General features: G+C 43.8%; 1 protein-coding gene across 3 annotated transcripts in view; it reads left to right on the top strand.

The window, feature by feature from the left end:
• UHRF1 (ubiquitin like with PHD and ring finger domains 1) overlaps positions 1-14,113 on the top strand; it is a 31,161-nt gene that overhangs the window by 2,674 nt on the left and 14,374 nt on the right. Inside the window, exons 1-6 of one of the 3 annotated variants that reach the window (XM_075903057.2) lie at positions 35-319; positions 566-728; positions 7,062-7,325; positions 8,133-8,308; positions 9,044-9,259; positions 13,943-14,049. In XM_075903057.2, coding sequence (XP_075759172.1) covers positions 576-728; positions 7,062-7,325; positions 8,133-8,308; positions 9,044-9,259; positions 13,943-14,049 — 916 coding nt within the window. In that variant the 5' untranslated portion in view covers positions 35-319; positions 566-575. Of the gene's footprint in view, positions 1-34; positions 320-565; positions 729-7,061; positions 7,326-8,132; positions 8,309-9,043; positions 9,260-13,942; positions 14,050-14,113 lie in introns of those variants that run through there. The other 2 variants (XM_075903060.2, XM_075903059.2) reach the window with 2 other exon arrangements.

Below are 14,113 nucleotides of genomic sequence, written 5' to 3'. Positions count from 1 at the left end.
GGGGGGAGAGAACTCCGCGAGACTGAGGAAAGCGTTTCAATTGTGGCGCGAGATACAGTTGGCGCGCGGCGCCCGCCCGCGAGAAGGGAGACGGCTGGCCGGACACAGCCTAACCGGCTGGGTTGCGGGGGCGGGCGTTTAGGGGCCATGGGCCAATCGGCGTTGAGGCCGGCCGGCTACGAGCCAATGCTGTAGGAGGAGCGGGCGGGCTGTTCGAAGGGGAGAGCGTTAGGGTGAGAGGTCTCATTGATTCGGTGGCTGAAGTAGCCCCAGAGAGTCGCCGTCGTCCACGCTGGCTTGGCCTCGACTTGTGGCTGAGGTGGGTGTTTGGGACGGGAGCGAGCAGCCGGGGGAAGGGGCCGCGGTGAGGTCGGGGGGGTCCGGCCGGCGCTGGGAAGGCGGGCCCTGGGGCAGAGCTCCGCGGACCCGGGCTGTGGCCGGGCGGGAAGGGCTGAGGCGGGATGGTGCCTAGGCAGTGTCCCCCCGGAGCGGAGTCTCGCCGCCCCCATCCCGGCTCGTCCCTGCCGCGAGGTGCGTGACCCGCTCCCCCCTTTCTCCTGGGCAGAGCCGCCGCCATGTGGATCCAGGTGCGCACCATGGACGGCAAGGAGACCCACCGGGTGGACTCGCTCTCCAAGCTCACCAAGGTGGAGGAGCTGCGGCTGCGGATCCACGAGGTGTTCGGCGTGGAACCCGACCGGCAACGCCTCTTCTACCGGGGCAAACAGGTACCCACTCCAGGCCCTTTATCCACGTAACGAGCCAGCGCCCTCCGAAAGACCCCTCCCAATCTCCTCCCTGCCCCCCGGGCTGCACCGCCTCGGGCAAGGACCCTGCCTTAAATTACGCTCAAATGACAGAAACACGTCTAAGGCGCGTGTTAACTGGGCGCTCACTGGAGTATTGACCTTGTAGTTAAGTATTCGAGCTGGCTGAGAGATGAATGCACCTTAATATTGGTCAAGGTATGTGGCGTTGTCTTCACGGACGAAAAAAATAGTGTTCCCATTTGACACACGCTACCCCTTATTTCACCCTTTTACAGAACTGTGGTGAATCTTGTACTGGTGTGTGGCTTCGTTTGAAAACTGACAGTTTTCTGATTACTGTACTGGCAGAATGTGTGGCAACATTGTGTGTAAAGTGGTAGGATATGGAGTGGAAGATTTGTTTCATGTCTGGGAAGAGCAGCCAGGTAACCGGGAAATAAAATCTCCTCTTAATGAGGTGATGGGTCCATTCTTTGGCAGGAAAAGAGTGGGTGAAAATCTAAAATCTTCATAAAACAGCTGGGGATTCTTGTGCAGATAGGTTCAGGAGGCAACGTCTCAGCTGGAGATCTTTCTTGAGGAAGAGAGGGAACTATTGTATAAGGAGGGAGATGCCCCAAATTATTCTTCCCTTTCTCTACCCATAACATCTACAATATCTGAAGAACAAAGGAAAGTTTTGGACTGGGGCAGGGATACTGACTTATAGAATTTCAATTACTAAGACTCTTAGACCATCTACCACAGATCTTTGCTTTGAATTCACTTGTTATGTATTAGTTGTGTGTTACTTGCATTTTCTTGAAATCAATTCTGATTTATGCCTCACATTACTTAATTTTTTTTAGATAAAAAGCTTGCTTTTCTACTTGATCTAAACCAGTATGTTTGGACTGAAGTGTTGGGGAAACTCTATTTAACAGGATTTGTGTATATTGTTTTCTGTTAATAAAACTATGGACTTTATTTGTGAACTTGTATTGTCCAGAAGAGAGCTAGAGAAAAGTCTGGGATTGGGAGTTCATTAGTGTTGCTCTTCAGTGTAAATCATAAGTGACTAGTTGTAGCACTCAGAAAATATAATTGGGAATATGTCTGAGGAGACCAGGAGTGGTAATTCATGGCAAAGCAGTGTAAACTCCCCTTCCACTTCACTTTAGAGAGCTGAGGGGACCCAGGTGTTAATCAGTCCAGATGGTATCCATAGTAAATCAAACACAGCTTTTATGTTGTGAAGACCTACCCTATTGGAGCCTTGAGCATTAAAATGTGGGGGAAATAGTATCTTGGTATATTGGACAGCCTCCCTGCCATTAAGAAGTGGGATGTGTCCATGAAAGCTGCTGATACCATTTTTGTTGGTCTTTAAGGTGCAATCGGACCATTGGGGGGTGCAGGTGTGTGTGTGTGTGTGTGTGTGTTTTAGTTTGTTTTTTTAAGTTGTCATAGTGAGATCTACATGGTATTAGGTGTAAAACAGCAAGGGTATGTGGTTAGCAGCAGTGACCAGTTTTGGCACTATGTTAAAGAGACCAGTGAATTAATGTAAACAAAAAGGGGCTGGTTAACACCACATTTGAGTTGAATGTAGTGATTGAAATGGGAAGTACAGTGCCAAATTTGTCAGCTGGAGTCATTTTGTTTTTAAAGCTGGATTATGCTGCCATCTAGTGATTTTTTTTCTCCTTAGACATTATACTTTGATTGGCATATTCTATTAGGGATGGTGCTTGGTTTTACTTGCTGTAATTAGGGATGTGAACGTGTACTCCATTAACTGATGAGCCTGATACAGAGGCAGCAGCGTGGGAATGGGTGAGAGGAGGAGCTGGGAGCTGGCTTTCAAACTGGCTCCCTGCATATGCAGCTGCCTCCCTACCCCATGCTGCTGTCTCCTACGGAGGCAGCAGGGGGGAGGCAGGCAGAAGCTGGCTCCGTGTGCATACCAGCTCCTACTGAGCTGCCTGCTTCCCCTGGCACTGCTGTTGCTTATATCCGTGGAGCCGCTTGCTCTCCCTCCATGCTGTTGCCTTGCAGCAGCGTGTGTTATGTGGAGGCAGGAGTTGGTGCTTGTAGGGAGCTGGCTAAAAGCTTTTAGTCCCCAGGAGCACCAGCTCCTGCCCTCCTCCGCCCCTCCCCCCCAATTTTCAGCAGTTACATGTTTACAAAATAAACACATTTTAACATCCTTGCTGGAAACTTAGGGGATAATACTTCTGTATACAATCAGTGTTGGTTTCAATGGTCATATTAAAAATCAGTGTTTATTTCCATTTTAGTTCAGCATTGACTGTATAAATGTATTGGGGTGGGAATGTAGTTGTGGTCTGTTCAATATGAACCTTAATCCATTTGGAGCATGAGTTGATTAACTCCCCTAAACTTAATTTGAATTCAGTGCAATTGTATAGGTATGATGAAGTGTGATTTACAGATTTATCCAAGGGCTTGTCCACACACTGAGCTATTCAGAAATAGTTCAATGTATGGATGCTCTTCTTTCAGCATAAGAGTGCCCTCTTCTGGTTTATCTTGCTAATTTAAAATAAATGTGTGCAGGTTACTCAGAAATACATACTCAATTTTAAATACGCATCTTATTCTGAAATAATGTTCATGTGTGGGTGAGTCTTAAGATTTTAATACCTCATAGGCTGTAAACCAGCTGTAGCATTTTCCTGAGAATGCAGGCAAACAGATCAGTTCCTTTTGTTCAGAGCTTATCAGTTAATTCTGGATAACTTTAGTACTGCTAATTAGAAACAGTGGATGTTTTAATGTTTTCCGTATTTACTGTTGTGTGCACCCATTAATATTGTTGGCAATCAACCTGTTGTGTGTAAGTTAAGGATTTTAAATTGTGGTTATCTGGCTAATTGTGTAGTCGATAATTTGTATCAACTACATGATCGTTGATCAGTCCCAGCTACAGCTATGTGGAGCAGGCTTTAGCAGTCCCGGCTTGTGCTGACTCTGTGAGCCACCTGCGCTGGAGCTCAGCATTTTAAATGTAGTAAGAGCCACTGGGCTCTTACTACATTTGAAATGCAGAGGTGCAGGATCCTGGACCAGAGCAATCCAGGATTGCTCATGTTGAGTCCTGCAGTCCCTGTCCATGGCTAGCCCCTGCTGCCCGATAGAGGCAGCAGGGTGGGGCAGGCAGCTGTGCGGAGATGATGCTTGGCGAAACCAACTTTTAAACTGGCTCCCCTCAGTATCTGCTCCTGTCTTTCCCTCTCACTTGCTGCTTCTCATAGAGGCAGCAAGAGAGAAGCGAATAATTGATACTCTACTCAACTACTAGATAAGCTTATGCTTATTGGGTAGTCGACTACTTGACTACTAGCTAACATCTCTAGTGTAAGTACTTTGTGTAAATAGCTGAGAACAGGTCATTGCCATAAAGTAGATGACTTGACTCCTAGATTTAATCTGTTTATCTGGCATCTGAAAAACAGATTTATTCCTAATCCTGGTGCAACATCTTGGTATTTATCCAAAGTAGAACAGCTCCATTTTAGTTGGCCGGAGGGTGCTTATAAGAAAAAGGTAGTTACTGAGTTGGTAAAACCACATGCTAGCTAAGAATCAGATTTTACTAGGATCTGTGATTATCTCCGACTGATAAGTTCAGTACTGATTTCAAGTCATGGATGTTTTACTGCTCTGAAGGGTTATAAAGGCATTGATTCACAGGAAGTAGTTGGTCTCCATAAAACCTTAGATACCAGAACTTCTTTTTTTTTTTTTAAATCACGTGTAGCTGCTATCAAGTTAAACTTTGGTTTGGCAGTCTTCAGTGATTCAGTAATCTTACATTCCTAACATTGCACAGGATATTACAGTGGTGCAACAAGAATATTTTTCCTTCCACAAGAAGCTATTTTTATGACTAACTGATTTTTATGTAAAATAAGCTTAAGAATCATGGCTCATATCCTAGACTGATTTGCGTCACTGTTATATTCTAAAGCTTCATGCAAACTTCAATTTGGTTAATTGGAAACTAGAATTCTTGGAGACCAAAGAATCCTTTATTTTACACTAAATTTTTGCTTTAGCAATGTATATAATCAGTTTTTTCCCTCAATTATGGTTATTGCCTTCTGTTCAAACAAAAAAGCCTTACTGTTTTAAAAGGAATACTTGCCACTTGTCTGTGGGAAATAATTTGGGTCTCTTCAATATAAACTGCCCAACATTCTAGCCGCTAAATTCTCAGAATGTGTGCAGTGGAGCAGGAGTGTGGTGCTGATGTACTGGAGTTTCACTGGAAAGCTGAGAGGCTGTTTTCTAGCCTTCAGCCAGAAGTGGATATGTTTTAGAGTGAGTTTCCCCTTCCCAATCTTTCCTGACTCGAAATCTGTCACGATTGTGGTGATCTGATTCATACTGGAAAATGATGGATGGGGAAGAAAACCTCCAATAATAAAGCATTTGCAGCTTTGCAACTGATATTGCTGTTTTCAGCATGTCATCTGGCACTTTCCAATCTTGTGTCTGTTCCTCCAGTCTTGTGTCTGTTCCTTGTGCATGTTCTTTCATTCTGTGCTGCTCTTTTCTTTAAATTGTCCTTTTGGTTTTCTCTGTACTGTTCTTCTCATACTAATTACTAGTCAATGTCACTTGTGATACTATTACTAGAGTAAGTATACAAAGATTCTGCTGATTCTCGACTTATGGGTTTGATTAGTGTTATGATTCTTCATCTCTGCACAGGAAATAACTTGACTGTTGCTGTTCTATCCACATTTCAAGTGGTATCCCCATAGTTATTTTATGCCATAAATCATAATTGAATTCTCAGTGATTCTTCTGAAGTGTAAGTTTTTGTGGTTAACTTGTTTCCCGCTGATAGAGAACACAGCTTTGAGGATCACTTTTTTTGGTGGTTTGGGCTGGGTTGGATGATGATTTCCTGTAGAATTTCTATTAGTCAGACCTTAAATATGTGGTGAAGCTTGTCTAACTGCAGCAGCATCAAGTCTTATGCCTTAAATGTGGAATAATAATAATTTAACAATTTCAAGAACTTTAAGAGGTATAGATGTATCTGGTCATCTGTATCTTTTATTACTATTTATGTAGTCGAGTCAGTTTTGCCACTGTGCTGTGCAACTTTTTAATTTTACTTTCCTTCAGTTTTCTGAGTTGTAGTCACTGGAATCAGTCTACAACTGCTGCTGTATTTCTGAACAAAGCTGCAAAGTGAAATTAAAACTGGTCAGTTTTACACTGACATTCAGAACCTGAGGAAAGTGGAATGACTTGGCCAGTACAGCAGTTCTACCACAGCAAAGATCAATGGTTCTCAAACTGTTTGGCCTGTGGTTCACCCCACTTATTGCAGATCTTTCCACAGACCACTAGACGACCACCCATCATGATGAAATGGTTGCAGGAGTGGGCTGAGATTGGGGAGATCTGGCCCGGAGGTTGGGTGCGGGAACAGGCTGAGGGTGCAGGGTCTCAGTGGGGAGGGGGCACATGTGGATGAAGGGGATGTGGCGTCTGGGCATAAGGAATGCTTATCTAGTTCCACACATCCCACTGCTCCCATGATTTTGGCCAATGAGAACAGCAGGGAAAGCCTCTAGGCTAGCCATTTCCTGTGCTGCTGCTCCCCCAGTTGGGGGGGAAAAAAGAGGAGCGGTAGTGTGCTTCCTCCTGCAAGCTGGATCTGGTCTCCCACAGTGGGAAGCCAGCACTAGTGCCCCAGTCTTGTGGGGGAGAGAGGCAGAGCTGGAGTGGTAGCACAGGCTCCCTTCTGTGGTGTGTGAGGGCAAGCCTGTGACCTGCCTGCAAGACTGTTGTGGACCACACTTTGAGAACTACTGGCACAGATGGACTTCTTTTCCCCAGTACTTGTATGTGTTTGTTTTATGAACAAATTTCCAAACGGTAAGAATTAAGACTGTTAAAATGCATTTAAGTAACTGTGTAATCACTGAGAATGTCAGCCGTTAAATGGGTTCGTGCAGGGCAGCAGTCAGCTCCCCTGATAGAAGGGCAGCAGCGTGGGGCGGGGCGTGGTAGTGGGCTCCCATCTGCCTCCTTCTCCCAAGTTGCTGTATCTGATAGTCAGTACCTGTGCATATGTAGTTACACTTTCACATCCTTAGTTAGAAGGAAAATCTAGTACATATCCATAAATGTTTGAAAATTACAAATATTGCTTAATTCTTGTTAATGCTTTTCAAGTCACTTTATCCTGAAAATGTAATCAAAGGCAGTTTTGAGTTGCCTTTAAAATATAAATTAACTAGATTAATTTCTGAATTTATCCTGTAGATGGAAGACGGACACTCCCTCTTTGACTACAGTGTTGGATTGAATGATATTGTGCAGCTACTTGTAAGACAGAGACCTGCTATGCTTCCTGCTATTAGTAAAGAGAAGGATTTGGAACTCTCAGATACAGACTCTGGCTGTGGCTCCGGCCAGAGTGAATCTGATAAGAACTCCAATAACGGAGAGGGTGCAATGGAGTTGGAGTGTCAGCCTAGTACAGTAGCTCAGGCTGACTGGGTTGATCCAGGTTTTGGACTCTATAAGGTGAGTGTGCACCAGATTCCTTTCTTTAGTAGAAAGTATTAGCCAGAAATGAACAGCAAAAGCTCTTTCTAAAACTAGCCTTGCAAAACTGCTTCGAACAGGTACCTTTTTCTGAGCTTTTACAATGGAATTTAACATATGAGTGTTTATCAACTCAGTATAAGCAATAACTGTTTAGTAAGGCTGTCCTAAATTATTTACTAGCAGCATTTATCTATGAAACACTGTTGTGTGCTTGATGATGCAAATGACGTGTGTTAGGACAATTCCAGACCCTATTAGAGTGGGAGAGAAAATCAGGATGTGCTGTGGAGCCATCAAGAATTCAAACATAAATTAAGTGTCCAGTTACATTTCCCAAAAAACTGAATCTTGTAGAGCAATGGGGGCAACCTGTAGGCCACATGCAGCCCATCAAGGTAATCCAGAGTAAGCCACTCTACTGCGCTGGTGGGCAACCCGTAGTCCAAGATAATTTACTGGTGGGCTGAGAGACCTATTGATGATGTTGACTGTTTGCGGGCACAGCCTCCCTGAGCATCCAGTGGCCGTGGTTCACCATTCCCAGCCAATGGGGGAAGCCCTGTGGTCTGTGCTGGTTCCTGCAGCTTTTGTTGGCCAGGAATGGCACACAGTGGCTACTGGGAACTGTGCCAGTCCATGCCCATTGACAGTTAATATTAGCAATATGTCTTGTGGCCTGTCAGTGGATTAACTTGATTGGCATGAGGTTGCCCACCACTGCTGTAGTGTGGCTTAACAAAGTTACAGACTTATCTCTTCAAAATTAACTTTTGCTTTGTTTAGATCAATGAGTTTGTAGATGCTCGGGATATGAACATGGGAGCATGGTTTGAAGCCCAGATTGTAAATGTGACCAGGAAAGAGAAGGCAGAAAATGAGTCCAGTGATAGTGATACAGAGTCTGAACTGCAATCAACTGCTGCTGAAGAAGATATCCTATATCATGTGAAATATGAAGAGTGAGTTTTACAGCTAATGAAGGTCATTTTGAATGCGACACACTCATGATGTTGAAGAGTTTAGTCATGTAGAGAAGCAAAATGTTTGGCCTGATCTGCACTAGAAAAGTTTATCAGCATTAGGCATGTGAATGGTTAACTGGTAAGCCTCACCATTAATGGGTGAGGCTTACTGGTTCTAGTTAACTGGTAGGGACTGGAGCAGCCCCTGTCCGTGGTGGGCCTGGACCAGACTGTGTCTCCCAGGCAGTCTGTGGCAGTCTGTGGCAGGCTGAAGGGGGCCACTGCAACCTGTATCCTGCCTTCCTGATCAGTTAACTGGTTAAACATAATGTTTAACTGATTAACATCTTCCATTAGAATTTTTAATAAAGATGCTTCTGCACTATGGGTGTTTTGCCAATATAGCTCTACCAGTTTATCTGTAGCGCTAAACCCTTTTTAAGTGCAGACAGGACAGAACACTACCAGCTTGCCTAAACTATATGCACATAAAACTGGAGGAGGCTGTGTCATTTTTTGGGAAACTAAATGGCGAAAATATTAAATGGGATATTTAATTTAAATATTAAATTTTGGTGTGCCCTATTCTAGTAACGGATTTACTGAGGGCAAAGAAGAGATTCAACTCTTGAACAATTTTGAGATGGGTGGGCATACACTGTTCTTAAAACCAGGTGGTTAAATATGTGAAAATAAATCTGATTATAATTTTAACTCTTTCCCCCAAAAAAGCTACCCAGAGAATGGAGTTGTAGAGCTGAGTTCAAAAGATGTACGTACTCGGGCACGGACTGTTTTGAAGTGGCACCAATTAGAAGTAGGGCAAGTGGTGATGGTCAACTATAATCCTGATGAGCCAAAAGAGAGAGGTTTTTGGTATGATGCAGAGATTTTGCGAAAACGGGAAACTAGAATGAACAAGGAGATGTATGCAAAGATACTGCTTGGGTAAGTAATCCTTAAGCCTAAAAGAGTGAAAAGGAGATGTAGATTTGTAAAATTACTTTCAAATTTTCTGTTTGCAAGTAATATTCTTTATTTAATAGATTCTACTTATCGTCCTTGCTTTCAATTTTTTAAAATAGTTATGCTGCTAATAAGACTAGCAAATTGATTGGAATGTAAAATTCTAACTTTTGTTAGCCATTTGGTTTTCTTTGGTTCATTTGATTTGGACATCTATTAGACTAGTAGAATGAGTTCCACTTGCTAGTTTTAATTCATTAGCCCAAATTATTTTAATATCTTCCGGGGGGTGGGTGTATGTGAACTCCATTGCTTTCATTTTATAAATGCTAGGTAGAAAAATACTTTGTAGGATGCTATGTTAAGCTTCTTTTGATGAAGTCCTGACTTGGAGCATGAAGGTAGATGCAGTTATCTAGACACTATGAATTTATGCCTTTGAAACAGAAATGGTGTGTGGTGACAGGGGGCTGCAGTAAAGGTTGGAGTGAGGCTGGGCTTGGGGTGGGGCTGGCTTCTGCTCGGGGGCAGCCCTTGCCAGTGGGGATTATGCACCCTACCCACAGGCTTTTTGCTGGATAGGGATGTGATATTGTAGTCAATTAAACCAATAAGCTTTTGCTTATTGGTTAACGCTATAGATGACACACATTTTTCCCCCCCCTCCCCCCAGCCAGTAAACTTTTTTTTTTTAAAGTGGGCTGGCTTATATCAGAGGCAACAGTGTGTGTGGGCAACAGGCAGCCAACCCACATGGGGAGCTGGCTTTCAAATTGGCTCCCCTTGCAGATCAGCTCCCACCTTGCCAGAGCACACTGGCTGCAGGCCCCACCCCTGGGGAGGATGCAATAGTCAAGTAACTGATAAGAATTCATGAGGTTAATTGACTATTAAATTAACTGATATTTAACATCCCTACCCCAGGGGCTGGCATGGCCTCTCTCCCTTCCTCTTGGTTCCTCCCGGGCAGGATGGGAAGCAGTGGAGATGTCTCCCACTTACCAGGGCTGGTGACATGCAAGATGGTGGAGCCCCAACTGTGCTGGCCACTTCCTTAGTGGTATGACTGCCCCCTGTGGTCACTCCACAGTATACCTCTACCTTTCAGGCTTGCTGCCTCCAGTGGGCACTTCGGAGGGATGCTATACTAACAGTCCAGCTCCTCCTTTTCCATGTTATGGAAAACAGCCCTGTTCCCAGCACTTTTGGTTTTTCTTTCATAACCAAATCCTGGCCTTCCTTAAGTTAGGAGAAGAGGAAGCTGCATCCCAAATTTGATGATCCTACTGTTTGGAAGGAGATCTTGAACAGACCGACTCAGACAGATGCACAAATCTCTAAAAGGCCAGAATCTTATCTACACACTTATTATGGTTTTGGTGCCAGTTTTTAGTTCACACATTTCTGACCAACCTTGTATGGGCCTTTATATTCAATCCAGTGGCATTATTGTGTGTAATAAAGCTTTTTTAATGTTGCACTCAATCAATGCCTGTATTTCAGGGAATGTTCTAGGCATCAATGGTCAGAATCCTTTTAATTTTTTTAAGGGAATTTGGAAAACTGAAAATGGAGGATAAATGAGTCTGATAGCTTTTAGCACCTCCGCAGATCAAAGAACTACTTGATGGTATCCATTAACACATTCTAGCATAATAAACCTGATCATTCTATTGATGGTTTTAATATATTGACAAGCTGAATGACTTCTCTCCTGCACCCAGATAGTGCAGGAGTCAGTGCACACAGTTGCAGAAATGTGAAGGGAAAATGAGGGACCTTAGTGTCTGGAGAGGGAAAGGTAGGCATTCCACAGCCTCTTACGGGTTTGGGAAAGGAGTAATGAGGATTCATACAGAGCCCTTCCCATGGGGAGGGAAGAATGAAGCATGCCAGAATGGCGGCGGCGGCCGGGGGGGGGGGGGGGGAAGGGGAGGATGATGTATTGTGGTTTAACCCTGACCAGTAAGGAGTTGTCAGCATTTGCTCTCGCAACTCCGGGTGCCTTAAATGGTAATGATAATCTGAGATTGATCCATTGGTGGTTAGTTTGGTGGGTCTGATTAAGACCCTCCAAGTCACCTGCAGATCGCTTTCCTGGGATGGGAAGAATAAGAGGTCAATGGGAGAATTTCTCCCATTAACACCTGTGGTAACTCAACTTAAGGGACGTCAACTCTGGCTATGTTATTCAGGTAGAGTTATGTACCTTAAGTCGGCTTTCTGTTGTAGCCCAAGATAAAATCATAAATTAGGCAATTATTATAACTTGCTGAAGGAGTTTCTCACCTATATTCAGTTCCTAGATACTTCAGCTGCTTTGGTTGAAGGACACAATATTCTGTGAATTGAGTGCTCTGGTCACTTGAATCCCCCAAGTGATGGATCACATGTTTTTTTCCTCTGTTTTTATAGTCCAGGAAACCTTTTAAAGTGTATTTGAAAATTCACTGCCTGATGACCAGGGCTAGTCCAACAAGCAAATGTTCCTTTGACTGGCAAGAAATGCCTAAGAATACTGTGCTTTAAATACATTTTAAGATTATAATTCTAGCACATACATATCTTTGTATGTGACCTACATGCATCACTCAATGATGGATGGGTTACTAGTTTTTTTTCAGTGAGATGTTATGCCACCTTGTGAGTATATATCTGAACATTGTTAGGTGTCATGAGTATGTGAGGCCTGACAAGTTAATGACACAACTGTGAATCATCAATGGGCCTCTGTAAGGGGAGGGAAAGCATGCAGAATCCCGAGTAGGTGATTGGAGTGTCTTGGTATGGAGGAAATGGGCAATGCACAGCCAATGAGATATGGGAGAAATAATGGCTCTGTGGCCTTTGGTATGGGAAGACTGGAATGGGAGGTTCATAGGATCTCTATCTCAGAGGTTAGGTAGAAATGCAGGGAGTTTCTGAAAAAGGGAGGGGGCGGGAAAGAGGGTTTCAGGCAAGGAGCTCAGTTTCAGTATTAAAGTTTTGCAACTTTTAGATGATATCTTAATAATTTTAAGCATACTTTTGCTGAGAAATGCTTGAATTGTAGGTTTGCATTGAGCTCAGCCCCCACCTCAGATAATGTTGGCTTCAGCAAATCTTGTTCCCTACGTGGGTGATTTTATGTAGTCTGAATTCCTTTTCATGTTGGTAGGAAGGATTGTAAATCCTTTCAGGCTGGGGCTCTTTTGTTCCCACCTATGGAATCTAGGTGGGGTCTTGGTCCATGTCTAGAGCTCCAAATAACAATATAGGGGGCGAGGTGGCCAGGCTAGAGGTGCTGGCAACAGCCATCAATGTAGTGAATGTGGAGCACTCAAAGGGTACGTCTAGTCTACATGCCTCTGGCGACAGAGGCATGTAGATTAGGCTACCGGACATAGTAACATGAAGCGGCGATTTAAATAATCGCCGCTTCATTTAAATTTACATGGCTGCCGCGCTGAGGCGACAAACAGCTGATCAGCTGTTTGTCGGCTCAGGGCTCAGCGCGATAGTCTGGACGCTCCCCTGCCGACATCAAAGGTATTTGTCAACCACCCAGGTATGCCTCCTGGGATGAAGTTTACCTGGGTGGTCGTCAAATACCTTTGATGTCGGCAGGGGATCGTCCAGACTATTTCGCTGAGGCGACAAACAGCTGATCAGCTGTTTGTCGCCTCAGCGCGGCAGCCATGTACATTTAAATGAAGCAGCGATTATTTAAATTGCCGCTTCATTTTACTATGTCCGGTAGCCTAATCTACATGCCTCTGTCGCCAGAGGCATGTAGACTAGACGTACCCACAGTGAGGCTAGAATGAAGAGATTGTTAATAGAAGAATTTGCTGTGGAGCTGGGTTAGAGGGTGTGGAAGAGACAGTTGAGGAGGGTAGAGTGCTGAACAGGAGAGAGCAGACACTAGAGCAGGGGTTCCCAACCTCTTTCGGTCCCCGTATCCCCTTGACTTTTAGTAAATCTTCCTGTACCCCCTATTCAATATGAAAGGAAATACATTCTAGACTCTAGAATCCACAACTTTTTTCATTAACATGACTACTTTTGGAATATTTCATTTAGGATAATCTAGTTATTTACCAAATATTCCCCGTACCCCCTTGACAAGCTTCTCGTACCCCCTGAGGGTACGCCGTACCCCAGGTTGGGAACCCCTACACTAGAGCCTGGGAAGAAATGAACAGCTGGGTAAAGAAACTTTTGTTTTTACACACTAGCCCTAACTTAACTAGAATATGTCCTTGAAATGAATCTATTAAGACTTCTCTACACAGATGTTTTGCACTGCTATAACTGTAAAGTACTTTTTTACAGATATATGTGGGTTTCTGTATTGCTTTTAACTATATTTCTAAATCTGTATAGCTGACCAAAAATAGCTTATAGACCAGTGCTTAGTCTACAGCTGGACAGGAGCAACAGTACTAAGGCCATATCCATTACTCTGGGCACTATAGCACCATAGCTGCAGTGCTGTTGCCTCATTGATTAACAGTCTGTTAATTGATCATCTTGTGTGACTGAGAATGCTTCATTGACATTTCTTTTGATACAGGATATATTTACCCTGTCTCCTAGTCTACATTGCATAGCATATCTGGGGAGCAGTGAGTTTGTGTGTTAAAGGGCTGATTTTTACTTACTTTTATGTCTCTTTCCCCTTAGGGATGCTGGGGATTCCTTGAATGACTGCAGAATTATCTTTGTGGATGAAATTTACAAAATTGAAGAACCTGGTAGTGTTAGTCCAGCTAGCAACAGCCCGTTAAAAAGTGAGGTTTTTTTGTATAGCCCTTAAACTTTACACTGCATCCTATTATTGTGATGTGAGAATGT

This window comes from Pelodiscus sinensis, chromosome 32 (assembly GCF_052426305.1).
Source record: "Pelodiscus sinensis isolate ZL-2025 chromosome 32, ASM5242630v1, whole genome shotgun sequence".
Lineage (NCBI taxonomy): Eukaryota > Metazoa > Chordata > Testudines > Trionychidae > Pelodiscus > Pelodiscus sinensis.
The sequence above is the reverse complement of the archived record's forward strand: the minus strand, read 5'-3'. Positions and strand labels throughout refer to the sequence as shown.